The sequence below is a fragment of the Panthera onca genome, chromosome A1 (genome assembly GCF_046562875.1).
Source record: "Panthera onca isolate mPanOnc1 chromosome A1, mPanOnc1 haplotype 2, whole genome shotgun sequence".
Taxonomy (NCBI): Eukaryota; Metazoa; Chordata; class Mammalia; order Carnivora; family Felidae; genus Panthera; species Panthera onca.
The window spans coordinates 68,847,067-68,874,732 of NC_138339.1; the positions used below are offsets into that span (position 1 = coordinate 68,847,067).

Below are 27,666 nucleotides of genomic sequence, written 5' to 3' on the forward strand. Positions count from 1 at the left end.
TTCCTTTAAAGTTTTTATTTTTCCTTTGTTATTCATCCAAACAAGTTTAAATAAAAGGTGATAAGGATAAACTTGCTTTTCCCTTTATGTAGATCTGGTTTGGAGAATGAAACTACAAACAAAAACTAGAATAAAATAAAAACTGAAGCCATTATTTAATGATGACTATACAAAAGGCAAGAGGCACAAATTCCCATGTAAATTTTAATTGTCACTCCTCTAAGACAAATCATTCAGAAATATAAGGCAAGTAACATTTCTTTCAGTACACAATCCATAAATGTGCAAACAGTAATAGTTGTCATGATTATTTTCTATTCTATCTTAGGAGTGGTCTAAAACCAGACTGATGATTCACATATCTAAGTAAGCAAATCAAACTTTATAAACATATGACGGATGTTTCAGTTGCTGGCATTGAAACGCTGGGTTTGGATATGGACAAGTAGGTTGTTTGCCTTACATCTTTTGGGTACCTTGTCTTTTAATGTTTTCTTCTGATATTCAAGCAGTAAGTATTCATTTTATGAAATAAGCTGATCTAAGAGTGGAAACTTTATAGAGATGAAGGAAATTCCGAGTTATATGTGTGCACATAAATGGCTTTATATAATAAATATTCAGCCATTAAAAAGTTGGACAGGGACAATGCAATTTAAAACTCTTCAAGTCCTGCTTACACACTGCCAAATCTAATCCTTCTCATCTTTACCACGGATGACACAGTTTATTTGTTTAAAGGTAAACCATCCTGATACTATACACTAGATTAAGGATGTCATACCAATATCAATCTAGAAGGTGAAATAAATTTCTAATAAATATTGAAGTCAGATGGAATAAACTTAGCTCTGTGAAATATTGTTTTACATTGCTGACAAATTTTTGCTTCTGCCCAGGGTCTTTTTAGTTTAGCATGAGTGCTACATTAGCTAGAATTCAATTCACGAGTGTTACTTTCATTGAGTTTTCAAATTTGGGATATTTTTCATCCAAAATATATACCTATACCTTTTAAAAAAAGAAGGGTCAATATAATCAGCATGGGCTTTTTTTTACCAGTTTCACTTTCTAATCCACTTTCCCCCAGTATTTCACTTTTATCCCACATAATTTCATAACAAAGTACCCAGATTATGTCTTTTAGACTAACCAGGAACTGAGTTAGTCTCACACACTATTTTGAAGAAGGGTAGAGTAAATAATTTTGGTAATCTGTAAAACAGCTGCATGCAGTGTGTACTGTATTATAACAGCACCAAACCCTTTATAAAAACCAAGCATTCCTTCCTCCTGCCTTATAGTATTGATACAGTCTCTCATACCCTCGTACTGTGTATTAATTGGAAGCACTTCATAGCCAAGGTCTGTATTGTCAATGATTGTGCGTGTTCCTTGAATGTGAAGGCGGTGCAAAACTGTTTCCAACGGGTAAAGTATAACATCAGAGCAAAGACTGGCAGCAAAGTTAGCAATAAGTTCTGGAAAATAAGCATCCAACATACTCTGCACCGGACTAGTGCTCTCAGCTAGATGGCTACTATACGTCTTTCTCTTTAGAATTAGCAGGACAAACTTCTGAATGGCTGAGCTGATGATGTAATGCAGAACCCCATGCAGCACAGTGGGGAAGATCAAGGAAAGAAGCGGAAGCAGTCGTTTGCTATGAGGCACCCCTAGGCCCATCACTCTTCCAATTCCTTCTTTAACACATTCCAAGATTCCAGTGTTATCTCGTATTATCTCACTCTGAAATAAAAATGATGAAATGAGTAAAAATTAATACTTGCTTATTTTGCCACAAGAAATGATTTGTTTTAGGTCCCTTCTTAAATCCTAATTTATTGACCACAGAGGGAAAACACCAATGGCTTGCAAACTTCAAGTGTTACCTAGGTATTAGATTCTTTTTTCAAATGAAATTCCATAACAGCAGTGAAGCTGGGAGCTATTCTTTTTGGGAAGGGAAAGGAGAGGAGATGTGGACAGGACATATGTGGTTCCTCCACCCTCAAGAACTCAAATGAGCTCTTAGGACTCATTTTGAAAAGCAACAGCTAGTGGACATCTAAAGAGTTTGTATGGTGCTTGGAGTTTTGCTTTTTTTTTTTTTTTTAATGTTTATTTATGTATTTTGAGAGAGAGACTGTGAGGGGCAGAGAGAGAGGGAGAGAAAGAATCCCAAGCAGGCTCTGCGCAGTCAGGGTAGAGCTCAGTGTGGGCCTTGAACCCATGAACTGTGAGATCATGATCTGAGCCGAAACCAAGAGTCAAACACTTAACAGACTGAGCCACCCAGGCACCCCTGGTGCTTGGAATTCTTAAGTACAGGTTTAAACCCTGCATCCACTACCTACTGCTTATATAACTTTGGGCAAGTTAGTTCTCCTAAGAATCAGTTGACCATTCTATAAAAATGGGATTAGTACTACCTAGCTTTTATGCACATGATTGCTGGACATATTAAAGGAAAAAAGGCCTGGCTTCCAGAGGCACTCAGTAAATGTTAGTCATTATCATCTACAACGTCTCTGCCTTTCTACAACTGATCTTAGGAAATATGATTCAACACAGATCTTTAATCAGCAAAAGGGTATAAGCACTGCAACTTGAGAACAATGGCGGGAGTGTACAGAATGACTTTAAGATGCAGCAGCTAGATCAGGGATTTTTAATGAAGACAATAGATCACTACTAAGTTCATATTTAAGGGCTTTAGGAGAAGTTCTACAGGAGATCTATATATAAATGTATATTTTCTTTTTTTTTTTTTTTTAATGGTGGTTTTTTGTTTTGTTTTGTTTTGTTTTTAATTTTTTTTTTTTTAACGTTTATTTATTTTTGAGACAGAGAGAGACAGAGCATGAACAGGGGAGGGGCAGAGAGAGGGAGACACAGAATCCGAAACAGGCTCCAGGCTCCAAGCTGTCAGCACAGAGCCCGACGCGGGGCTCGAACTCACGGACCGTGAGATCATGACCCGAGCCGAAGTCAGCCGCCCAACCGACTGAGCCACCCAGGAGCCCCTAAATGTATATTTTCAAGGGAAAAAGTATTCTCAGAAATCTGAGCTGGGTCCCCAGAAGGGGAAAAAAACCACTGAACATGAACGGAGTAGGAAGAGAGAAGCTAATGTAGCAATCTGAGGATGTGGCATTCATTGAAAGGATAATGGTTGCCTCATAGTGGGAAGAAACAGACAAATCTCAGACACTTGCTAAAGTCAGAAAAAGACGTATGTCTGATTGGTTATAAAGGATGACAGAAACATAAAAATCAAGACTCCTTAAAATTAAAACTAAAATTTTAAGTCTTCAGGGTAAAGACAACAAGAGTACCACTAGCAGAAAAGGAGAGGAGGCTCAAAAAGAAGCTAATTGTCAGGGTAATAAGATGAGAGTGTTTACATGAGTTGAGTTTGAGATGGAGATGATTTAATTCAGCTAGAGATTAGAGTTAAAATGATTCATGAGAATAAATGAGTTCTACCAGATAGTGAATATAGGATAAAAAGCAGAGAATACAGGATAAAAAGGTTACACCTTGGAAGGCAGCAGAAGAGATGGCAAAGAGGTTATTGAAGGAAGAGGAAAACGTTCAAGAGAGAAATACTCTAAGAAGATAGACTTTTAGAAAAACCAGACAAAAGGAGTCAAAAGGAGTTCCAGGTGGAACCCAGAGCAAGGGAAAGCAGGGGCTGGATATTGGGTAAAAAAACCAAACTAACTTACAGCGAGCTGGGCACTTTACATAGACAACTCATCTCATTGTTTTAACTGTTATTAAAATACTATTCCCATCTTATGGATAAGTGGAAAAGAGGAATTAGAAAAGCAAAGGCTGATCCAGTAAGGTTTTTATAGAGGAAATCCATACACACTGAAGACAAAAAATAAGCCAGAGGACCTAGTGTTGGAGACAGAAAATAGGCGATATACAATTAACTGGATTTTGTGTATCAGTGAAGTTAAAACTATCTTCATCTTATAGTTTTAAGTGTAGGAAGTACATTAATACACTGCACAGCCAGGCCCCGTTTGTGCCCAGGCTCCTTTTCACTGTACACTCTGTCCTCACCGCTGGACCCCTGCCTCCCCATTATACCCCTACCTTCCACCCCCTGACACTGTCTTGCACCTGCTCAGTGGCCATCGTCTTAAGTTTCCTCAGGGCTATCAGCCTCCTCCTTCTGCCCACTGCCCCACCAATCTGCCTTCTGGCACCTGCTCTATGGCCAACCAAGAGAAGCTTTCACAGGGACACTGAGTGGGTTTGGCTCTTCTTCTGGTCCTATAATCGGTGCTGGGTTGATCCAGTGAACAAGACTGAGGTTGGAGGGGACCTTGGATGTCACCTTTCTCCCACATTCATTTCAACAGGTAACCTTCTGGGGAGAGTTAACATGGCAGAGAAGTAGGGGGACCTGGATTTTGCTTGTCCCTCAAAGACAGCTGTATTGAGGTCTGGTCACTTGGAACACCCAGGAAATCAATCTGCGGAGTGGCAGAAGGATCTCCACAGTTGGAGGGAAACAGCTTGCAGGACCTATGTGTGTGTATGTGAATGCGGGAGATAAAGCAGCAGAGCTATGGAGGACAAGGAACCCTTTCTGTGGAGAAACAAAAAAGAGAGAAAGAGAGAGGGGTTGTAAAAGTGTGGCATCAAGTTAGCACAAGAGGAAAACCTCTCTGGACTATGGACTGGGCAGAGAAAAGCACGGAGTGTCCCAGTTCTTTGTTTGCAAACAGGCTTTGGACCTGAAACTCCAAGGTTCAGGAAGTGCACAACTTTGTCTGGAGTGGAGCCATGGGGCATGATCCTAGAGAGGAGAGAGCTGGCCCTGGAGCGCATAGTGTGGTGTGGCAATTTCGGGGTTCACTGGGAGAGAACAGTCCACTTCCTGGAATACTTTCGGAAAAGGGCTTATTGCCTCCCCAAGGACAAAAGACCCCGCAGGAGTCAGCCAAAGGCCTTTCATCAGCTGGGTGGAGAGGCTCTACTCCAGAGGATGGGAGTGGACTCACATGGTGACAGGTCCTTCAAGACATCAGGTTTTGAATCCCATCCGAGTGCCAAAGGAAAGGCTCAGGATGACTGAGGTGCAGGGTAAGCTGACAGTCCTCGCTATTCTTTAAGGGCTGCCTGAACTGCAGGGGTTGAGATCCCCAGTCCAAGAACGAGAGATCGGGGTGATGCCATCTTTCCTCCAATACCAAAATGCTGGGGCTTCAGAGAGCAACCCAAATTCTGCCCCTCCACGTCTGGCAACTGCTTATTTACTGGGGCAAGACTGACTGACCCAATGCAGCCGGCCTCTCCTCCAGACCAGCATAGCCACCAGCCCCAGGAACTAACAGACTTTTTTTTTTTTTTTCCTCTCTTTCTTTCCTTCTGCTTCTTTTTTTCTTTGGAATCAGGGTCACAGTTTCTGATTAGTTTTTTGTCATTTCTTATTATATATATTTTTTGATCAGGCTTTTTAAAAAAATTTATTCTTGTTCTGTTCTCCTTTCTTCTGCTTATTTTTCTTCATTTTTTTTCTCCCTCTTTCTTTGGAATCAGGCTTATGGTTTTTTGATTCTCTGTTTGGCTTCCTTTTCTCCCCTTTCCTTTTTCTCTTTTTATGGGATCAGGCTCCCCCACACTTTTTTTTCCCCCATGCTACCTCAACAAACAAATCGCTGCACACCTAAAGGTCCAAACACTCCACCACTGCCAGCAAGGTGGAGCTCTGTAGAGGACTGACAAGTGGGATAGAGCAGCCAAAATGCAACAGCAGAGTGCATGCAACATATAGCAGACACACTTCCTGGAGTGCCAGGCCCTGGACTGTGTGCAATTCCTTTTTCATGTAGCAGTACTCTTAGGTGCAGGACACATAACAAGCTTGTAAGACACACAAAAGACAGAAACTTAGCCAAAATGGCAAGACCGATGAATTCTCCCCAAAAGAAAGGTCAAGAAGAAATCAAGCCAGATACTTGCTCAAAACAGAAACAAAATATTTGAACAGTAATTTAGAACAAAAGTCATATGACTAATAGATGGGCTTCGAAAAAAGCAGAGAAGACACCAGAGAAACCTTTGCTGCAGACCAAAAACCTAAGAAATAGTCATGAATTAGAAAATGCTATAATTGAGAAGCAAAAAAACTAGATATGGTGACAGCGAGAAATGAAGAAGCAGATGAGAGGATAGGTGAAATAGAAGATAAAATTATAGAAAATAGTGAAGCTGAAAAAAAGAGGGAAAGGAAATTATTAGATCATGAGGGGAGAATTAGAGAACTAAGTGATTCCATGAAACCAAACAATATCCATATCATAGGAGTCCCAGAAGTAGAGCAAGAAAAAGGGGCAGAAGATTTATCTGAACAAATAACTGAGAACTTCCCTAATCTGGGGAAGGAAACAGACATCCAAGTCCAAGAAGCATAGAGAACTCCCTTCAAACACAACAAAAACAGGTCAACCCCATGACATATCAGTGAAACTTTCCAAATATAAACAGCGAGAATTCTGAAAGCAGCTAGGGACAAAAGGTGCTTTACCTACCAGGATAGACACATAAGGGTCCAGTAGCAGACCTGTCCACTGAAACTTGGCAGGCCAGAAGGGACTGGCAGAAAATATTCAATGTGCTGAATAGGAGAAATAGGCAGCCAAGAATCCTTTATCCAGCAAGGCTGTCATTCAGAATAGGAGAGACAGACTTTCCCAAACAAAAACTAAAGGAGTTCATGACCACTAAACCAGCCCTGCAAGAAATTCTAAGGAGGACTCTGTGAGTGGAAAGCAGCAAAGACTACAAAGGAGCAGAGAACATCCCCATCAACATGAAATCCACAGATAACACAATGGCACTAAATTTGTATCTTTCAATAATCACTCTGAGTGTAAATGGACTAACTGCTCCAATCAAAGATAAAGGATATCAGAATGGATTAAAAAAACAAGATCCATTTATGTGCTGCCTACAAAAGACTCATTTCAGACTTGAGTAAACCTGCAGACTGAAAGTGAAGAGATGGAAAACCATCTATCATGCTAATGTAGAACAAAAGAAAGCCAAAGTAGCCATACTTCTATCAGACGCTCTATTTTAATCTTTAAAAAAAATGTTTATTTATTTATTTTTGAGAGAGAGAGAGAGAAAGAGGATGAATGAATGAATGAATGAATGTGAGGGAGGAGCAGAAATAGAGGGAGACATAGAATCCAAATTAGGCTCCAGGCTCTGAGCTGTCAGCATAGAGCCCGACGTGGGGCTCGAGCTCACAGACTGCAAGATCATGACCTGAGCTGAAGTCAGATCCTTAACCAACAGAGCCACCCAGGCACCCCAGACAAACTCGATTTTAAAACAAAGGCTGTAACAAGAGATAAAGAAGGGCATTATATTACAATTAAGAGGTCTAATCATTGAGAAGAGCTAACAATTGTAAATATTTATGCCCCCAACTTGCATGCACCCAAATACATAAAACAATCACAAACATAAGCAAACTTATTGATAATAATACCATAATTATAGGAGAATTTAGTACTCTACTTATAACAATGGACAGATTATCTAAGCAGAAAATCAATAAAGAAACAATGGCTACGAATGACACACTGGACCAGATGGACTTAAGAGATATATTCAGAACATTTCATCCTAAAGCAGCAGAATACACATTCTTCTCAAGTGCACATGGAACATTCTCCAGAATAGATCACTTATAGGGTCACAAATCAGCCCTCAACAAGTACAAAAAAGATTTAGATCATACCATGCATGTTTTCAGATCACAAAACTATGAAACCTAATCACAAGAAAAAATGTGGAAAGGCCTCAAATACATAGAGTTAAAGAACATCCTACTAAAGATCTAAATCTACTAAATCTACTAAAGATGACTAATGGATTAATCAGGAAATTACAGAAGGAATTAAAATATACATGGAAGTCAATGAAAATAAAAACGGACAGTACAAACCCTTTGGGATACAGCAAAGGCAGTGCTAAAAGAAAAATACATTGCAATTCAGGCCTATCTCAAGAAGCAAGAAGGGTCCCAAATACACAACACCTAAAGGAGCTAGAAAAGGAGCAGCAAATAAAGCCTAAAGCCATCAGAAGAAGGGAAATAACACAGATAAAAGGACCCAAATAGATAAAATCACAAATGAAAGAGGAGAGATCACAATCAACACCACAGAAATACAATTATAAGAGAATACTATTTAAAATTATATGCCAATAAACAGGACAATCTGGAAGAAATGGACAAATTCCTAGACACTCACACACTACCAAAACTCAAACAGGAAGAAACAGAAAATTTGAACAGGCCCAAAACCAGCAAAGAAATTGAAGCGGTTATCAAAAATCTCCCCCAAAACAAAAGTCCTGGGCCTCATGGCTTCCCAGGGAATTCGACCAGATATTTAAAGAAGACCTAATACCTATTTTCCTCAACTGTTCTAAAAAACAGAAAGGGAAGGAAAACTTCCAAACTCATTCTATGAAGCCACCATCACCTTGATTCCAAAACCAGACAAAGACCCACTAAAAAGGAGACTTATAAGCCACTATCACTGATGAAACTGGATGCCTAAATTCTCAACAAGATACCAGAAAATCAAATTCAACAGTACATGAAAAGAATTATTCACCATGATCAAGTGGGATTTATTCTTGGGCTTCAGGGCTGGTTCAATATTTGCAAATCAATCAACGTGATACATCACATTAATAAAAGAAAGAATAAGAACCACACAATCCTTTCAATAGATGCAGAAAAAGCATTTGACAAAATACAGCATCGTTTCTTGATAAAGAGCAAGTATACAAGTAAATAGAGATAGAAGGAACATACCTTAAAATCATAAAAGCCATATATGAAAGACCCACAGCTAATATCATCCTTAATGGGGAAAATCTGAGAGCTTTCCCCCTAAGGTCAGGAACATGACAAGGATGTCCACTGTCATCACTGTTGTTCAACATAGTACTGTAAGTCCTAGCCTCAGCAATCAGACAACAAAAAGAAATAAAAAGCATCCAAATTGGCCAGGAGGAAGTCAAACTTTCACTCTTTGCAGATGGCAGGATGCTCGCTTGACTGGGAAAACCCAAAGATTCCAACAAAAAACTACTAGAGCAGTAAAGTCACAGGATATAAAACCAATGTACAGAAATCGGTTGCATTTCTATACACCAAAAATGCAGCAGCAGAAAGAGATATCAAGGAATCAGTCCCATTTACAATTGCACCAAAAACTGTAAGATACCTACGAATAAGCCTAACTAAAGAGGTAAAAGTTCTAGATGCTAAAAACTATAGAAAGCTTATAAAAGAAATTGAAAAAGACACAAAGAAATGGAAAAATAATCCATGCTCATGGAAGGACAAATATTGTTAAATTGTCAATACTACCCAAAGCAATATACACATTCATTGCAACCTCTATCAAAATAACACCAGCATTCTTCACAGAGCTTGAACAAATGATCCTAAAATTTGCATGGAACCAGAAAAGACCCTGAATAGCCAAAGCAATCCTGAAAAAGAAAACCAAAGCTGGAGGTATCACAATTCCAGACTTCAAGCTGTATTACAAAGCTGTAATCATCAAGACAAGTATTGGCATAAAAACAGACATATAGACCAAAGGAATAGAACAGAGAACCCAGAAATGGACCCACAAACATATGGCCAACTAATCTTTAACAAAGCAGGAAAGAATATCCAATGGAAAAAAAGACAGTCTCTTTAGCAAATGGTGCTGGGAGAACTGGACAGCGACATGAAGAATGAAATGGGACTACTTTCGTACACAGTACACAAAAATAAATTCAAAATGGATGAAAGACCTAAATGCAAGACAGGAAACCATCAAAATCATAGAGGAGAAAAGAGGCAGCAACCTCTTTGACCTCGGCCACAGTAACCTCTTATTTGCCATGTCTCTGGAGGCAAGGGAAATGAAAGCAAAAATGAACTACTAGGACCTCATCAAGATAAAAAGCTTCTGCACAGCAAAGGACAATCAACAAAACTAAAAGGCAACTGACAGAATGGGAGAAGATATTTGCAAATGACATATCAGATAAAGGGTTAGTATCCAAAATCTATAAAGAACTTACCAAGCTTAACACCCAAAATACAAATAATCCATTGAAGAAATGGGCAGAGGACATGAATAGACTCTTCAAGAAGATATTCAGATGGCTAACAGACACATGAAAAGATGCTCAACATCACTCATCATCAGGGAAATACAAATCAAAACCACAATAACACTTCACACTTGTCAGAATGGCTAAAATGAACAACTTCAGGAAACAAAATATGTTGACAAGGATTCAGAGAAAAGGGAACCCTTTTGTACTGTTGGTGGGAATACAAACTGGTGCAGCCACACTAGAAAACAGTATGGAGGTTCCTCAAAGAATTAAAAATAGAACAATCCTATGACCCAGCAATTGCACTAATAGGAATTTATCCAAATGATACAAAAATGCTGATTCAAAGGGGCACATGCACCATAATGTTTATAGCAGCACTATCCAGGGCCAAATTATGGAAAGAGCCCAAATGTCCATCAACTGATGAATGGATAAAGAAGATATGGTGTATATACTCATTGGCATATTACTTGGTGATCAAAAAGAATGATATCTTGCCATTTGCAACAATGTGGATGGAACTACACTATATTATGCTGAAGGAAATAAGTCAGTCAGAGAAAGATAAATGTATGAGTTCACTCAAATGTGGAATTTAAGAAACCAAACAGATGAACATGAGGAAGGGAAGGAAAATAAGATTAACATACAGAGGGAGGCAAACCATAAGAGACTCTTAAATACAGAGAACAAACTGGGGGTTGTTAGATGAGAGGTGGGTTGGGGGATGGGTTAGATGGGTGATGGGCATTGAGAAGGGCATCTGTTGGGACGAGCACTGGGTGTCATATGTAAGAGATGAATCACTGGTTCTACTCCTGAAGCCAAGACTACACTGTATGTTAACTAAGTTGAATTTAAAATAAATAAATAAATAAATAAAAATAAATAAAATAAATAAAAATAAATAAATAAAAATAAAAAAGAGGTACATTAATACAATGTGTTTGAAGCACCACCATGTGGTTAGAAATGGTAAAACGCTGTAAAATGCTGACAGGGGACTGCTTTAGCTCTGTAGTACTTAACATGCCATGGCATCAAATGTTCCTTAAAAGGCATATTTAAAAAGAATACTGTTAGTAGACTACAAATGGGACTACCTGATCACTGTTAGGATGATTCTCCAGCATCTTTTATGCTCAGGTAATTAGCAATTTACTGTCCGGTGACAAGCCATAAGCATTTGAGTTGTACATTAAGTGTCTTAAAAGGTTGAAAAAACAAAACAGAACAACCCCTATAGGTTCTTTGTATTCAGAGTAAGTCATAGGCTGGGGTCTGAGACAGTTGAATGAAGAGTACAGCTGCCTAATGAAAGGATAAAAAATTAAAACTACAAGTGTGAAGTAAGTGTGCAAAGGAAAGATCCACACCAACAGTGTGCCTAGAATATAATCTCTGAGATATTTGTGCTATCTGTGAGATACAAATTTTAAAAGGATACTGTCTTAAATTTGTCTGGTATACAATCAGAATCTGATATAAATAATATATTGAGTATTCCAAAAAATGTTTTTAACTAAAAAATGACAACGAAGAGTAGCTCACCTGTACTGTTTCAATCAGACTTGCTGAGTAAAAAGGCATTGCCACCATGTAAGTGAGGCTGTAGAAATTAAAACAAATTTATCAGTACACTGAAACCACATGCTTCCACTACGTTTAGTATCGACTGTAATATATCAACATAATTTATATTCAAGCCTGAATATATTTAAGGGTTTCAACAATTAATATCTATAGCCTGTTAGTATCTACTTCAACTATTAATATCTATAGATACTTCAGAGACCTGTAACATAAGATGCCTTATTCAACAGCTGGCAATGAAAATTTAAGTATTAAATTTTACACAGGGAAAGGCTGCAAGGAAAACAGATTTTATTTTAAACCAGTAAAACGTATGCTTAGTTATGATTCACTGTCCAACCTGCACATAGCTAATGTAGCCTATAAATCTGATACTTAGAAGTTAGGATGAGGGATCCATTCCATTGTCTGCCTTTTTAGTGACATTTGAACAAGTAAATTGTTCTGCTATTATCCTATATATTATCATTATCCATTCCCAGATTTCCCACCCAGCAGAGCTAAGCCAGTCTTCAATGGTGAGTCAAGTCCCCTTTTATTATTAAAAAACAATATTGTACAGCTTTGCAAAGTTGTTTCTTATCACCACTATTTAGACATAGTAATATTACAACTTTGCAAGCCTGCAAAATATAGTTATTTAAAATAATATCAAGGTGGGACTTACCTAACCCTATGGGGCCAGGTCCTGGCAAGTAGTAGTTTTCAAGGTGAATGGAACATCCTAAGTAATAATGTGCTGGAATGTCCCACAGAGGGAGCCAGCAAGCTGGGGGATTTCCAATTCACAATCTTCAAAAAAAATTAAAAAGTGAAGAGTAAAATTCTAATCTACAAAAATGGTCAGTGTTGTAAAATCACTAAGTGACTTTAGGACTACATTTTAATAACGCTAAGGTTTGAATTTGCTCATCACTTTACAGATAAATTTTTGTCTCTGCTTAATAATTAAATGATAATTTTTCTGGCAATTTGGGTTAAACAAACTGAAGACCTTTGCTAACTTCCTAAGAACACAGATAAAAATTAGGTTGTGATTTCAGCCTTTCAAATTAGAAAGATTTATTTTAAAGATAATGTATGTATTTCAGGATTTTATTCTTCGTTCATTCCTGTTATTTGCCTTTTGAAGTTCTAGTCCCACAAATATCTTATTGCTCTTTCTTCACCATACTAAGATTTTTTTTCAGTTCTAACACTATAAAAATTAATGGAAATTTTCAATATTAGTGCCACTTTTGATACTTACGATTTCAGTAGAAGGTGTTCTCCTATTTGTTTAGGATTCCATTTATGTGAAATCTCTCTAAAAAATAAATTTGAATAAAACAAAAGCCATGTTATTTGAAACACCGTGAATCAGCCTCATTTTCAAAAAGGTAATCGATTTTAATTAAAAAAAATCTGTAGGAGAAATATATTCTAATGTAAACATTTTCCTTTCTGGCACACACTTAAACAATTATGTTGGTTTAAAAAGAAAAAAAAATCCCAGCTGTTTTTCTATGTGCTGCAGGAAGGGGCTGACAGAGGAAGAAGAGCTATAACTGATTATAAAAAAATAATATGAAAACTTAAAGAAGGAGATATAAAAATGACAGGCTGAGGAAGAAAGAATTGTTGGGGAGAGGAGGAGACAATGAATAGGCTAAAGGAAGAAAAAGCTTTAAAAAATAACTAAGAATGAGAATTTAAAAACAAAATAAAATCAAGTAACTGTAATGCAGAATGAATGACACAACCTTTGCGTAGCACTGAATTTCCAAAGTGTCTTGCCTTACTCTGATGACATTAATTGTGTGACCTACTGTATGCCAGGCACTGTGCAAAGTGCTTTGCGTGAATTATTTCTGACTCTCACAATAACCCTGTTATCCCCATTTCATCGATGAGGAAATAGGCTCGGAGAGGATTCATAACTCACCCAAAGCCATACAACTACTTAGTGGTGGAACTGGGTTCTAAACCCAGGTCTCTGGGACTTGAAGTCTGCACACTCTGCCAGCACTGCCTCTCATCTCATTTGATACAAGAAGGCATCCTGTGACGTAGGCAGAACAGTGGTGGTCCGATTTGTTTTACTTATGAGACAAATGAAGGTAAGAAGACCCACGGGGACATGATCAGGAGACAGGCAAAACACCAGGTCTGGAAGTAAGGTTGAGGACTGTGTGCTTCCTGCTATTTAGGTTACCCGTGGAAACCAGAAAAGGAAAAAGAAAAAGACGAGAGGTGAGCTACAAAAACAAAAAAGGAGAAAGCTGTTTCAAGAGAAAAGTCAAAAAGGAGAAAAGAATATGGAATGAGAGCAAAAGGGAAAGTCAGTGAGGAGGCAGAATAAAATGAGAAGGCAGAGAGTGGGACAGGAGACGGGGAGAAGGGGGCGAGGCAAGAGAACAAGAAGAGGTTTGCCATGTCAAAATAAAGCATGAAACAAGGAGAACTGCTGTCCGCAGTTCATCTTTTTTATATTTTTCATCTAAATCATTGGTGGTCATTTCAGCTATATTTTTCTATGGTTGTTCAGACCTAATATAATAGTCTTAGTATTAATTTAATCATAATGTGACCCATTCCCCTGAGGGAATGGGCACCCACTGTACCACGGCCATGGCAGGAAGCCGAGAAAACATTTTCTATTTGAAAGGAGTGAATATAAGGAGGTAGGAAATAAATATATTTTATATTTAAAAGATGTAGAAAATAATCACTAATAAGTCCTCTAAAAACAAAGTCCATACAATTATAACATAGGTGGTATGTGGACTTTTTAAGAAAATGAAAGATTTGCAGAAAAACTTTTAGAAAACAGCCCAACCACCTCTGATTAAGAAGACCTTAGAGAGGTTTCTGGGTCACATTCTGATTAAATTAATACTAAGACTATTATATTAGGTCTGAACAGCCGCAGAAAAATATAGCTGAGATGACGACCAGTGATTTAGATGAAAAATATAAAAAAGATGAAGCTTCCCAATTTTTGACAGAGACTTTCTGAATGTAAAACAATATATGCTACATGGTTTGTAAATCATCAAGGCACTGCTATTACTCTTATCATGGCCTCAGAAAGTATCAAAGGGGATTATAACATTGATTTTAAGGATGAAATCATCATTAACATTATAGACAGATGGGTCTGTGATCTGTATTTCTGTAAGGATTGGGCTACTTCACCTTTGAATACAATACTAATCACTATTGCCAATTCTTAACATCAATAAGACTAGTAAAAATGGGGAAAATGAAATTTAGAATCAAGTATGTATCTGCGGGTAAAACTTATTGCCACAGCTCTAGAAATCTAAATTAGCACATTTAAATGCTTCAGGAAAGACAGTAGTATAAAAATCTACTTGTGATTACACTTCTTTCTATTTCATTACCAGAAATACCAGAAGATGAGTAAATATATTTAACTCACTATTTTCACAAGCAAAACCTCCCCTTGAAAAAGAGCAACAAAATTAAGAGAAATGACTTGCTTTTTCTTAAAATAGTTCTCCATCTGACAGATTGATATACATGTTCGCATGCATAATCAATACACAAAAGCAATAGAATTTTAAATAACTCTATTTTTAAATAGCCTTTACTTACCATTATCTCTTATTTTCATATGTTCAGATAGCTGACCTCATAAAAAAAAATCTTCCCTCAACCAAACCCATCTTTCAGCTACTTCTCTTCACCTTTCCTCTGCACAGCCTACTTTCTAAACTTGCTATTTCCACATCCTAAGCTCCCCATTCACCCCTGAACCCACTCCAAATTGGCTTCTACTCCATTATTTTACAAAAACAGCTCTTGTCAAGGTCCCCATTACCTCCATGCCACTAAATCCAATGGACATTTTTAAGTCTGAGGGTTGCTGGAGGGGAAGTGGGCAGGAGGATAGGTATTAAGGACTATTAAGGATAGGTATTAGGTATTTGACTCCTTTGCTGAAGTATTTTCTTAGTCCAGCCACCTATTCTAGAGTTCCTAAAGGATCAGGCCCTCTTCTTATTTTATATATTATGCTCCTTCCTAAGGCAATGTCATCCAAGATGATGGCTTCAAAAACCTCCCAAATCTATTACCTTCAGTTTAAATTTCTCTATATCAACCATGTGTATCATCTGTCTCCTGATAACTCTCCCTGGATATGGCAAAGCATCTAAAAATGAACTTGTCCAATATCAAGCTTATGATCTTTCTTTCCTACTCTTAGACTCTACTGTGTTCCCCAACTAGAAACTGTTAATCAAAGGGAAATCTCCTAATTGGTGAAAGATTTCATTGTGTTTAAAACAGAATATGTTCAAAGTTAGTGAATTCAGAGGAATGGTTAAAAGAAACAGATAACATAAGCAGAAACGGCTAGGTATTTATATTGGTAAAACTACAAATAATGAGTCAAATGAAATTGGAGATCAACCAAATGGGTTTTGTGAAAGACTGAACTACACAGGTAGTCTTGGTTACAGGTGGTCCTTACATTAATATAAGAAATCCTACAGGAAAGTAAAGGGTACTTCAGGGTAGAGTAACACATAATCTCACTCACTCCACCTCGGAGAAGATCTATGGGAGGACAAGGGAGGGATCTGGGCACTAGATAAAGAAAGAGATCACAGATGATGATCCTGAGTTATATACACATTTTTTTTTTTAAGAAGTAATACTGCAAAACTCTAAGCTTGATGACTTAATGGACACTACAGATTTGTTCTTTTTCTCTCAGATGTGAGTATAAAAATGTAAATATTGGTGAATCCATACTGTCTCACTTGTTCTATCTACTGATCACTGTGCAGTTAAGGCACTTCAGTCTAGGAGAGCCCCAAAGCTCATTCCTCTCATGTGAATCAAATCTGTGAATCACTTTGGGTTACTGCTTTGCTTCCTTGTCTGCTATGACTAAGCTTTCCCCCAAGAAAGGTCAACCCTGCTCCAAAAAAGTTAGAATTAAATAAAAAAATACGCTGTACTTCCGAGAATGGCTTTATGTGACATCTAGTTACATAAGCCAAAATCCTAGGAGTCATTGAGGATAGCTCCTCCTCTATCACCTACCATCCCTAGTCTATCACCAAGTTCCATAAGTTTTACCTAAATATATTGCAAAAGTATCCACTTAGATCTATCTCAAAAGATGCCACCCAATGGTCTGAGCTACCATTATTTGTCACCTAGATTAAAGTTATAGCATGTGAATATGTATCCTTTTACCTAGTTTGGTCCTCCTATAATATTTTCATCTCCATTTGCAATGATCCTTTAAAAACATAAATCCGATAATGTCACTGACCTCTCTTCATGTCTTTAGGTCATGTCATTGACCTAAAACGCTTCAATATTCTTAAAGTGGCCTAAACGTCATACACTTGGGTCTCACCTCCCTCTTCAGCATTCTGTCACACTGCTCTCTCTTTTGCTCTCTGAGCTTCAGCCATTTGAGCTTTCTCTCAATTACCCGAATTCTCCACGTTCTCCTTGTGACAGTGTCTTCACACAAATGGGCCTCAGCCTCCTAATCACCATTCAGATGTCAGCTTATGTGTTATTTTATTAGGGACACTGTTCCTAAACCTTTAACATTTTCACAGATCCTTTTCTTTTCCTTCAGGGAACAAATCTCAATTTGTAGTTATTTATTCATTAATGGGATTATTTTACTTAATGTAAATTAAGTAAAATTATTTTACTTAATTTTACTTAATGTCCCTTATATTACTAGATTCTAAGCTTCATGGTCTCAGGTACCTTTTGTTTTTTCCCCTCACTGTATACCAGATTTCCAGCACAGGACCTAGCACATAGTAAGTAGTCAGGAAATATTAGCTACATAAATAAATTAACAATTGGGATTTATCAGAAAAATTATCCAGGGGCGCGTAGGTAGCTTAGTCAGTTAAGCATATGACTCTTGGTTTTGGCTCTGGTTACGATCTTACGGTTCCATGAGTTCGAGCCCCACATCAGACTCTGCGCTGACAGTGAGAGGCTGCTTGGAATTCTCTCTCTCTCCCCCTCTCTCTACTCCTCTCCCACTCGTGCTGTCTCTCTCTCAAAATAAATAAATTAAAAAAAACCCCAAAAAACCTGTATATCCAGCTCATCCCTTTCTGTTCTTTTCCACACTTCAGACTTGTCAGTCTGGCCTAGATTACTGTAACAGTTCTTCACAAGTCTCTGGCTACACTAGTCACCCACCCCCCACCCCCGCCTTTTTTTTTTTTTAACACTGTCACTTGAGTAAATCCTTGACCAAAGAACCCATAAACTGAAACAAACACCTTAGATTCCCAACTCCATAGAGAATAAAGCCACAGTCCCTTACAAACGCACAACCACACTTCAATCGAGCATCTCAGCCTCTCTTCCTGTTATTCCACCCCATAAATGTCCAATATTTTAAGCACAAGACACTTATTACCCAGACCTTCCACATCCATTAAATTGGGTTTGCTGTCACCTCTACTTGGAATGTTCTCCCTCTCTGACAAATCAATTCCTACTCATAATTCAACATACAGCTCAGATTTCAGTTCTTTTTTTGAAATCCTTGCCAATAACTTAATGCAAAGTGTCCCTTGGGCACTAGAAGGAGTTTGTTTAATCACAGTACTAATCATGATGTACTATAATTTGCTTACATGTGTCTCTTTTATCCAAGTGGCTACTTCAACAGTAAGAACTGCTCATATACTCATATTTGTTCCTCGGTAGAGAGTTGCTGAAACAGCAGTAGGAGCTGAATGACCAATCTCAATAAATACTAGACCAGGAAGCATTTTCTTTATCATATACTCATTCAATAAGATAGAACTAATTTTAGTCTGTTTCTTTTCTTAGCTACTTCAGACAACTTTTCAAAGTCAACGTATTTTTACAAACTATCATATTTTGTCAAAACTTAATATGAAACTAATAATGAAAAGATGCCAAAAAGGTACCTTGGTAAAGGTGTGAATTCACTGATTATTCCCTCTGCTCCAAGCGTGACTCCCTGGACGATAAACGTGCTGCCCATTCCTTTCCAAAGGGCCCTTGGTCCCTAAAATGAACAAAATTTATTGTTATTTCTGTTAGTGCCTGAATAAGAGACAGAGAGGTCTTAATAAAATTTGTCATTGAATGTTTAATATATGCCAATAAAGCATTATTCTAAGACATTTTAGTAAAGAACTACAACTACATTAACTCCTATCATTTTAACATTTGTCCAGTGGCCTACATTTAGGCACATCTGAACACTCCAATTAACTAAATCCCTAATATTGATTAAATATCTCTAATTTTTAATTAATTTTGGCAAAGATGTGAATTTATTGATTGTTCAGTGACATTAAAAGATAGAATTACTATGTTACATTAAATTTTAGTACAAGAGTTAAAATATTTTTATTAACTAAATTAAAAGAAATTATTCTTGCTTTATTACAAAGGCCAAATGGTACTTACATTATAAATAACTTTAATAGAACCTACAGACTAATTCTTACCTGAGTTTTGTTGAAGCTGTACATAATATTGATGACTGTAAATGGAGTGAGATGGTAATGCCGAGCATGATAATTAACCTATAAAAAAGATATTTAGTAATTATTTTTTGTTATTGTTTTAAGAAATAACCAAGCCATGAAAGATATACATTGGAGTCACAGTATAAACAAAAGTTCAATTCTAAAGTCATCAGTAATTACACATAAACAAAATTACTACTCTTAAAAGTACATGAAATAACTTATTACAACTACAGTACATATGGTTTTATATATATACATATATATATATATATATATATATATATACACACAACCCAGAAAACCAACACACAGTATACACAGTATTGTAGAATATATGATAAAGAAGCCCATGCTGTTTGATATTTATGTTTCCATAAACACTAGAATTACATTCCATGTAGCAAAACATTCATGCCTTTTAACACACATGAACCATGAAGAATTCGGGAAACAGGAGACTCATGTCTCCTAATAGCAAGGATTTTTCATACTATAAGCTATAAATAATTGATAAATTAGGAAATCAGTAAAGGGGGTCAGAACCAATACTTACTAAGTGAAATAACAAAAAAGAAAGTATTAGAATGCATCACACATTCTAATGGTATTCCATAAAACATTTTTTTAAGTTACTCATATAGATGTATACAGTGGATCACAATGTGACACTGCTGCTTTGTAAAACATGTCTGAAATCCAGTTTTAGGGGATACACACTGTCCATGCTGTTAATGACTATTTTGGGGGGGGGGGGGTTCTAAGCATGAACAGTTTAATCTGTAATTATATCTTTCTAACTCAATTTTCACAGAAGATTAAATTAGGTCATAGAAGCTTTTACCACAGTGTTGTCCACTCACCCTCTGGGGCCTTGCAGGGGATCTACAAGTGGAAAATTATTTTCTTTTTTTTTTTTTTTTTTTTTTTTATTTATTTTTGGGACAGAGAGAGACAGAGCATGAACGGGGGAGGGGCAGAGAGAGAGGGAGACACAGAATCGGAAACAGGCTCCAGGCTCCGAGCCATCAGCCCAGAGCCTGACGCGGGGCTCGAACTCACGGACCGCGAGATCGTGACCTGGCTGAAGTCGGACGCTTAACCGACTGCGCCACCCAGGCGCCCCGAAAATTATTTTCTTAATGACACTAAGGCATCATTTTTTTTTATTGTGTTGATATTTTCAATAATAGTGCAAAACAATGGTGGGTGTTGATATTTTCAATAATAGTGCAAAACAATGGTGGGTAAAATTGCTAACTCCTTAGCGTGCATCAAGGCAGCTGGCAGCAAACTATATTTTTGTACGTTTTGTATTCTTCATCCCACTCACTTGGAAGGAGAAAAAAGCCACTTTCGCTAAAGAATGTCTGTGGTGAAACAGTAAAATAATTTCATAAAATCTTGATTCTTGAATTACATCTTTCTAAATTAATATTCTGTGTGTTGATCATAAAGTAAGATGGCTTATGGCTGTTGTGAGGAAAAGCACTTGTCTGATGGAGTTGCAAGCTGAACTAGCCACTTTTTTCATGCAGCACCATTTCTTCTGGAAAAACTGACAGACTATAGTTATTAACACTTGAGACAGGCATGTTTTTATTTTATTATTTTTTTTAAGCTTATCTATTTATTTTGAGAGAGAGAGAGAGAGAGTGTGAGCAGGGGAGGGGCAGAGAGAGAGGGAGAGAAAGAATCCCAAGCAGGCTCTGCACTGTCAGTGAACAGCCTGATGCAGGGCTCAAACTCACAAAACCATGAGATCATGACCTGAGCTGAAACCTAGAGTCAGATGTTTAAATGACTGAGCCACCCAGGTGCTCCGAGACAGACATATTTTTTAAAATGCACACAGTGGGCCTGTTGATTTAAAAAAAAAACTGACACTGTTTTGCCAATGATAAATTTGACTTCACAAGCAAAAATTAGAATTGTGGAAAACCTGCATCTACCATCAAGAGCTTACCAATACTGGAACTCATTTCTGGTGGGATTGGTAGTGATTTAATGACAATTTATATATATATATATATACACACACACACACACACACACACACACACACACACACACACACAGAGTATAATCCAGATATCTTAACATTTAAAAGATCTAAAGAACTCAGTAAATTAGTATTTTTCAAATAACCAACACATGATGTTATAGAATCATAAATGGATAAAAAAAATCCATTCAACATGCAGTATAGATCAACAGATTTTAATGTTAGAGAGTACAAAAAGTTAACTTATACCTCAGATTTCTGATTGTAAATAACCCTTAATATATTACTACTTATTAAGTTTTGGTGTACTAACAAACAACAAAATCTGCCAATTATCTAAAAAAGATATAAAACACTCCATTTTCAAATACATAATGTGTATAAGTTTAGACTTTCTTCTTTCAAAACCAATGTACCGCAACAGATTTGACTACAGAGGCAGATATGAAAATTTGGTTGTCTTCTATTATGTAAGATAGGAAAGATATTTACAAAAAAGTAAAAGTTATTTTTTCATAAAACTGTTATTTATGTTAATATCTAATGGGTTTATTAGTTTTTAATGAAGTCAAGGAATATATATTAAAATTTTCCCAGTTTTGATTTCTGAAGTGGTAAATATTGACTGATAGATATTATTCATATAAACAAAAGTTCTTTGGAGACCTCAGTAATTTTTACAACCCAAGGGTTTTCAAGACCAAAATGTTTGAGACTGGTATATTGTAGATTCTGGTACATTTCACATGGAATAATTGTTACATAGTCTCAGCCATTTATCTGAGCTCTGTATTTTAAATCAAAATCGGTATTAATGTTTAGAAGGTCAAAGAAAAGTACATTTACCTGACATTGGCGGCGCAGGACAATGCAAGGATGGGCCAGTACATTTTCTGTAAAGAGACTATGAAAGAACAATTTATGTATATGTGTGTGTGTGTGTGTGTGTGTGTGTGTGTATGGCCAAAACTTAATTTATAACATGTATCTGAAATTATTCTTGCTTGAAGAATCACACATTATTATGTTTCCCATGCTAAAAGTAAAAATAATAATAATTAAAAAAAAGGCTAGACATGCTTGCAAATCATTCTACCAATAATAAAATTCAATATGAAAAGAATTAAAGACAGATCTGCAAACTGGCAAGCAAAGGAAATAACATAGAATATTGATATGTATAGTCTAAAGATGAAACTACATGTCTGTATGCCTGATTTGGCAAACTCCTCTCCTAGACAACTTAAATGCTTTCCTTTTTTTTTTTTCCAGAAAATGTCCTATGAACAGAGTTCCTATCAGAAGAGTCATCTATTCTTCATTAGCCCCATTCTGTAAGTTTTAGTTTTGAGGTACACTATATTTAAGTGATAAGGATTTCAATGACTGTTAATTGGCTACTATTTTGGGTATCAAATATTTCTTTGAAAGAATCACCACAAAGTAAGTACAACTGTGGGCTAACATACTAACAATGACAGACACACAGCAGGTATGCACACACACACATATATAAATAACACATCGAATGAACAACAGCTTTAAGTATAAATAGTGAGGCTAAAGAAAAATTAACTATAGCAGAAAGAAAATTTTAACACAGTTTTGTTCCTATTTACGTTAATGCTCTAATTATGCAAATAAAATCATTTTTTTCTTGGTTAAAACTTTAAAACAATGAGTTATTCTGGCATGCAATAAACTCTTTGTGCAATTCTGATGTATCTGGAATAATATTCACTAAAGATCACATAGTCAAGATTGGGGGCTTTTCTTTCACAAAATGATCATTAAAAAAAAAATAATGGTATTATTAAAAGCTGATTGTAAGCAAGACCTAGACTCTATGTTGCTAAATATCATATTATATTTAGAATGTTTAGGGAAAGTTTCAATGCAAAATTACTTTGTCTTGGAGGAGATTAGATCAGATTTTTTGGATAGACACATGAAAGTTGTTACAATATAACTTACAAAATTATTTTCTGATTACAAAATTGAATGACTATTTTCTATTCTTCCTCAAAACAAATCAAGCTGTAGATTTTAAATAATTTTTCTGCAAAATATTATTCAACATTTAATCTACTGCTCCAAAGAACCTTAAGGAAGCAATACTAATCATTTAATATTATATATTACAGAAAACACTTGAAATAAAAACTTAAATTAAAAATCTTTAGATAAAACATTACCTTGCAAGGCCAATACCAAATCCAGCAAATCTATTCAACTGCTCTAAAACAGAAGAAATAACATAATTCATAACCAATATTTAGGTTTACTGTAAAAAACATTTCTTTTATTAACACAATATTTATTTAAATTCCACATCCCAAAGTCAAATTCTGATATGGGGCCAGGGAAGCTGTGGGAAGTTAAAAGGCAGAACCACTCTTCAGCTCCATTTCATTGTTGAGATGTGGGACTGTGGGCCCAGGGTTTCTAAACTGTCATTTTTCTAAAACAGTATTCTCATTTTTACATAGTATGTTCCAAATTTAAAATATTGGCAACTATTTTTTTTTTACGTTTATTTATTTTTTGAGAGCCATAGTGAGACAGAGCACAGGTTGGGGAGGGGCAGAGAGAGAAGGAGACACAGAATCTGAAGGAGGCTGCAGGCTCCGAGTTGTCAGCACAGAGCCCAACATGGGGCTTGAACTCACAAACCATGAGATCATGACCTGAGCCAAAGTCGGATGCTTAATGGACTGAGCCACCCAGGCGCCCATGGGAGGGAGCTATTTTTAAAAGCACTAACATACTGGGTAGGCCAAATCAAACATGTCTGCAGGTAGAATTTAAGGACTACCAGTTTTCAAATTCTATCTAAAAACAATTTAATTTTTTTTCTAAAGAAGGTTCTGATACTATACCAGCCAACAACGTTACCTCCGGTCTTGTAAAACTAGTCATTTATTATTATTGGTGGAAAGCAATGTTGAACCAACAGTCGCAAGTGAAACACCTCAAAAGTATTAAATTAACAGTACTTAGGGTAATCAAAAGAGGTAAATAAGGCTCTCTTCTTCTCTCTCCCCAGGTTTTAAATATTTTGAGAATAGCTGCTTAATTAGGTCTCTGCGACAGGCTACTGGATACATATGTGCTACTGCTGATGGCATTTCTATCACCTTAGAAAAGTTTACAGCTGGAAACATTCCTATGCATATGTCAAAACAAAAAACTTTCTCCTTGGCTAAACAACTCAAAAACATGATGGTGAAATATCACAATCTCGAGGGACTAGATATACAATTTCTACTATAATACAATATTCACAAGGGATAATTTTTCTGTCTCATCCTCTTTTCTCTCTCTCCTCTCTGATGTTTCAAATGAAGCAATACCCTCACTATTTCGTTAGTTAGAATAAGGCCATGTAAACAGGTCCCTGGGCAAACTATGTGGTTAGCTATCGCCTTGAAAAATGTACAAGCCAGATGGAAGTTTCTTTTGCCAACTCAGATACTTTCTTCTTTCAGCTTTTTCCTTTTTGCATGTACAGATCATCCCCAATATTAGCAGAAAATGCCACTGATATTTTCTGGAAAGTGTCAGAAAGGTTTATTTTCGTTAGCTGTGTAAGTCTTTTAGTCTTCTACTCTTGCAGCCTTTTAACTGCTGCAAAACACCCCCCTGGTTTCATTAAGAGTTCCTCCTCATTGTAACCATCAAAGCATGAATTATGAAAAGATGAAAAACCCTCAGCTTTGCTGCCTTAGAAGGTGACTGTGTAGCAATCATATGTGCATTTTGAATTATTTAATTTATAACTTCCCAGTACTCCTTTTGGGACCTACAGAAAGAAAACGAGACAGGTTGAAAAAGCAAATTGTATGACACTGTGTAAGTCATGGATCTTCTTCCACATCCTCATTTGCTCCTAGATGATATTTAAAGTATATTCCTCTCAGTTAACACAAATTAAATAAAAATTGTTGTACTCCCAAATTAAAACCAAAGAAATGAGAATAAACATATCTAAAATATACTTAATATTTAATGATTTAGCCTATTATTCTAATGATTTCAAAATGGGGAGAGGCAGTTATTATTTCCATTTTATGTATTAAAAAGTTAAGAATATTTAGATCAGTGTTGTAATTATAACACTGGTCTTCTGACATCCTGCAGAGAATAATTAGGTCTTGATTCCAAAGTCATTTCTTGAAATGGTCTCAATGTTTTTTACTATTTAGTGAAGTTTGTAGGTGAGAAATAGGAAAGCAGGAGGTGGGAAAAAGGCGTAGTTTCAGCGTCTAGAAAATAGACACAATTCCTATGATTAAAAGATAAAGGAAAGGAAATGAATACTTTTTAGCCTCCTATATGCTCATACTGTACTAAGCATTACTTACACCTCATTTAACACTTAAATAGAGTCAGGTTTGAATCCAAGCCTGTCAGTGCTGAAAAACTTCTTTCCAGAACACAAAGCACAATTCAAAGAAATAAAGCTGTCAGTGAATTAGGTTACTGTTCACATAATTCCCAGTGAACAGTAAATAATTTCCTTCCTTCTTGATTTAGGTCATGGGATGGAATACACTCAAACCCTTCGAAACTCCTACTGCGCAGACCAGAGCTAAGGCAGGTGTCTTTTCTGGAGGTGATCCCGGAATAAAGGTTTCTGCAAGGGAGAGGGAGCAGACCCACTGCAGGGGGCAGAGGACGAAAGGAGGGCAGAGGGTGTGGCGCGCGATAGGCCCAGCGGCACCGAAGGCGGCACCCTCCGCGACGCTTCCGCGCTTTGCAGGCCTCGAGCCGCGACTCCGCCACTCCACCCACCCCTGCCTTGCTCCCACGTCCCTCACCGCTGCTCTGCCCCTGCACGCCGCCGCCGCTGCTGCTGCCGCCGGGAAACGGTTCCTCCGCGGGGCCCTCGAGCGGGGTGGAGGGGGCGGGCGCGCCGTAGGGCGGGCTCTTCTCTCCCCAGTGCAGGTTGCGGCTACCGGGGATGTCTGGGGGAGTGGTCACCCAGTGGCTCAGGTCCGACCCGGAGCTGAAGGACCTGGCAGGGAAGGCGCCGCCAAAGCCCTGCTCATCCCGGGCACCGCCTCGATAGCCCAAGCCATCGAATCCGTCCGGGCGCCGCGGATGCATCGGAGACGGGGCAGGCTGAGGCGAGCCCCCCGGAGCCCACCACCACTAGGGCCACCGCGACCTCGGGCCACACGGCTTCTTCGTCGCCGGCGCCGCGTCTGGGGAAATCTGACAACCGGAAGTCACGTTGCAACCCCGGAAGTTTGGTGAGCACGTGATCTTAGCCTTTTCCGGTGATTTATAGAGGGATGGTTGCTAGGGAGACGCGGAGGCAACGAAGGGCCGAGCCTTGAAACGGTCTCTGTGGAGGAGGTGGGAAGAGGACTGTGGAGTTAATGGAACGTTGTACCAAAGAGATACCGTAAAGGAATTGGAGTGGGAGGGACGGCTTGGATGAGCGGAGATCGAATAAAGACGTTTGTTTTACCGAGGGACAAACGCATCCCTGGAGCTGACTCACTGAGATCTCAGCCAGAAATGTCCTGCTGCACCCCAAGGCCTCAGATCTAGGTCTTTTCTTTTCCTTATTGGTCTAGTGCCTCACCCGCTGCGAGAGAGCTATTAGAGGTTAGAGTTGTGGGGTGTTGGTAACGTTCCCTCTAGTTTCGCCTCCTGCACTTGCTGTTTTAGCTAACATCTATTGAATGAGCTCGTTCTGCGCCGTGAACGCAAAGGTAGTATGGACCGCCAGACCAAGCATTAGAAAAGACGGCCGGTGGAGAAAACCCTCTGACCCTCCGCTCCTCCCAAGAGTGTAAACTGCTCTCGGACTTAGAAATTAAGCATTTTGCTTTTCTAAGGCTACAAATAGTTTTGTTTGTTTGTTTTGCTGATACACCTAAATCACTCCGTGTATGTAAAGCCCAGTGATACTGTTCAAAATTGAGACCCTGGTTGAACAATCAAGAGGACTTGTGAACAGAGTCCTCTACTACCTGTTTGCATCAGTTCCATGGGCTTTTCGGGCAGAGTTGCTCTTCCTAGATCTGAGCAAGTCTTCCATGGGTTCTTCCTGTGTCTGTTCTTTCCCACTGGACGTCCAGGATTCCGAGGGCTTTCAGAAGAGAATCATGACGTGCTATTCTTAATCTTCCAGACGAGACCCTTTCCTTAAAGTGATAACTTCATCTTGAGGGGATTGATGTTCTTAAATTGGGTTGATATGTGGCTTAGGCAAGTGTTTTGAGTCTCTCCTTTAATAAGTGTATCCAGTATTACTTGAGTACTAATACCAAATTACCGGGAAACTAATATCAAATTAATTACTGAGCATGGCAATAAAAACTATTTCTCTGTTCCTTAGAAATGATTGGATTAAAGATGTGATTGGTT

The 27,666-nt window shown here is 37.7% G+C and overlaps 2 protein-coding genes across 6 annotated transcripts in view; one reads left to right on the forward strand and one right to left on the reverse strand.

The window, feature by feature from the left end:
* SLC25A46 (solute carrier family 25 member 46) lies at nucleotides 1-27,379 on the reverse strand. 2 transcript variants are annotated; one of them, XM_060635231.1, is made up of 8 exons: nucleotides 27,270-27,379; nucleotides 23,481-23,523; nucleotides 22,132-22,189; nucleotides 19,260-19,337; nucleotides 18,711-18,811; nucleotides 13,019-13,075; nucleotides 11,728-11,785; nucleotides 1-1,749 (listed from the first exon to the last, which is right to left on the reverse strand). In XM_060635231.1, the coding sequence occupies exons 1-8, from the start codon at nucleotides 27,286-27,288 to the stop codon at nucleotides 1,171-1,173; spliced, it is 993 nt and encodes a 330-aa protein (XP_060491214.1). In that variant the 5' UTR covers nucleotides 27,289-27,379; the 3' UTR covers nucleotides 1-1,170. The 2 variants fall into 2 exon arrangements, with proteins under 2 accessions (XP_060491214.1, XP_060491213.1); XM_060635230.3 differs by lacking the exon at nucleotides 27,270-27,379 and adding an exon at nucleotides 26,106-26,489.
* The window catches only part of TMEM232 (transmembrane protein 232), a 213,665-nt gene continuing 212,574 nt past the window's right edge, over nucleotides 26,576-27,666 (forward strand). For 2 of the 4 annotated variants that reach the window (XM_060635217.3, XM_060635221.3), the window contains exon 1: nucleotides 26,618-26,844. The gene's annotated coding sequence lies outside the window, so the exon portion shown is untranslated. Of the gene's footprint in view, nucleotides 26,845-27,666 lie in introns of all 4 variants that reach the window. The other 2 variants (XM_060635220.3, XM_060635225.3) reach the window with 2 other exon arrangements.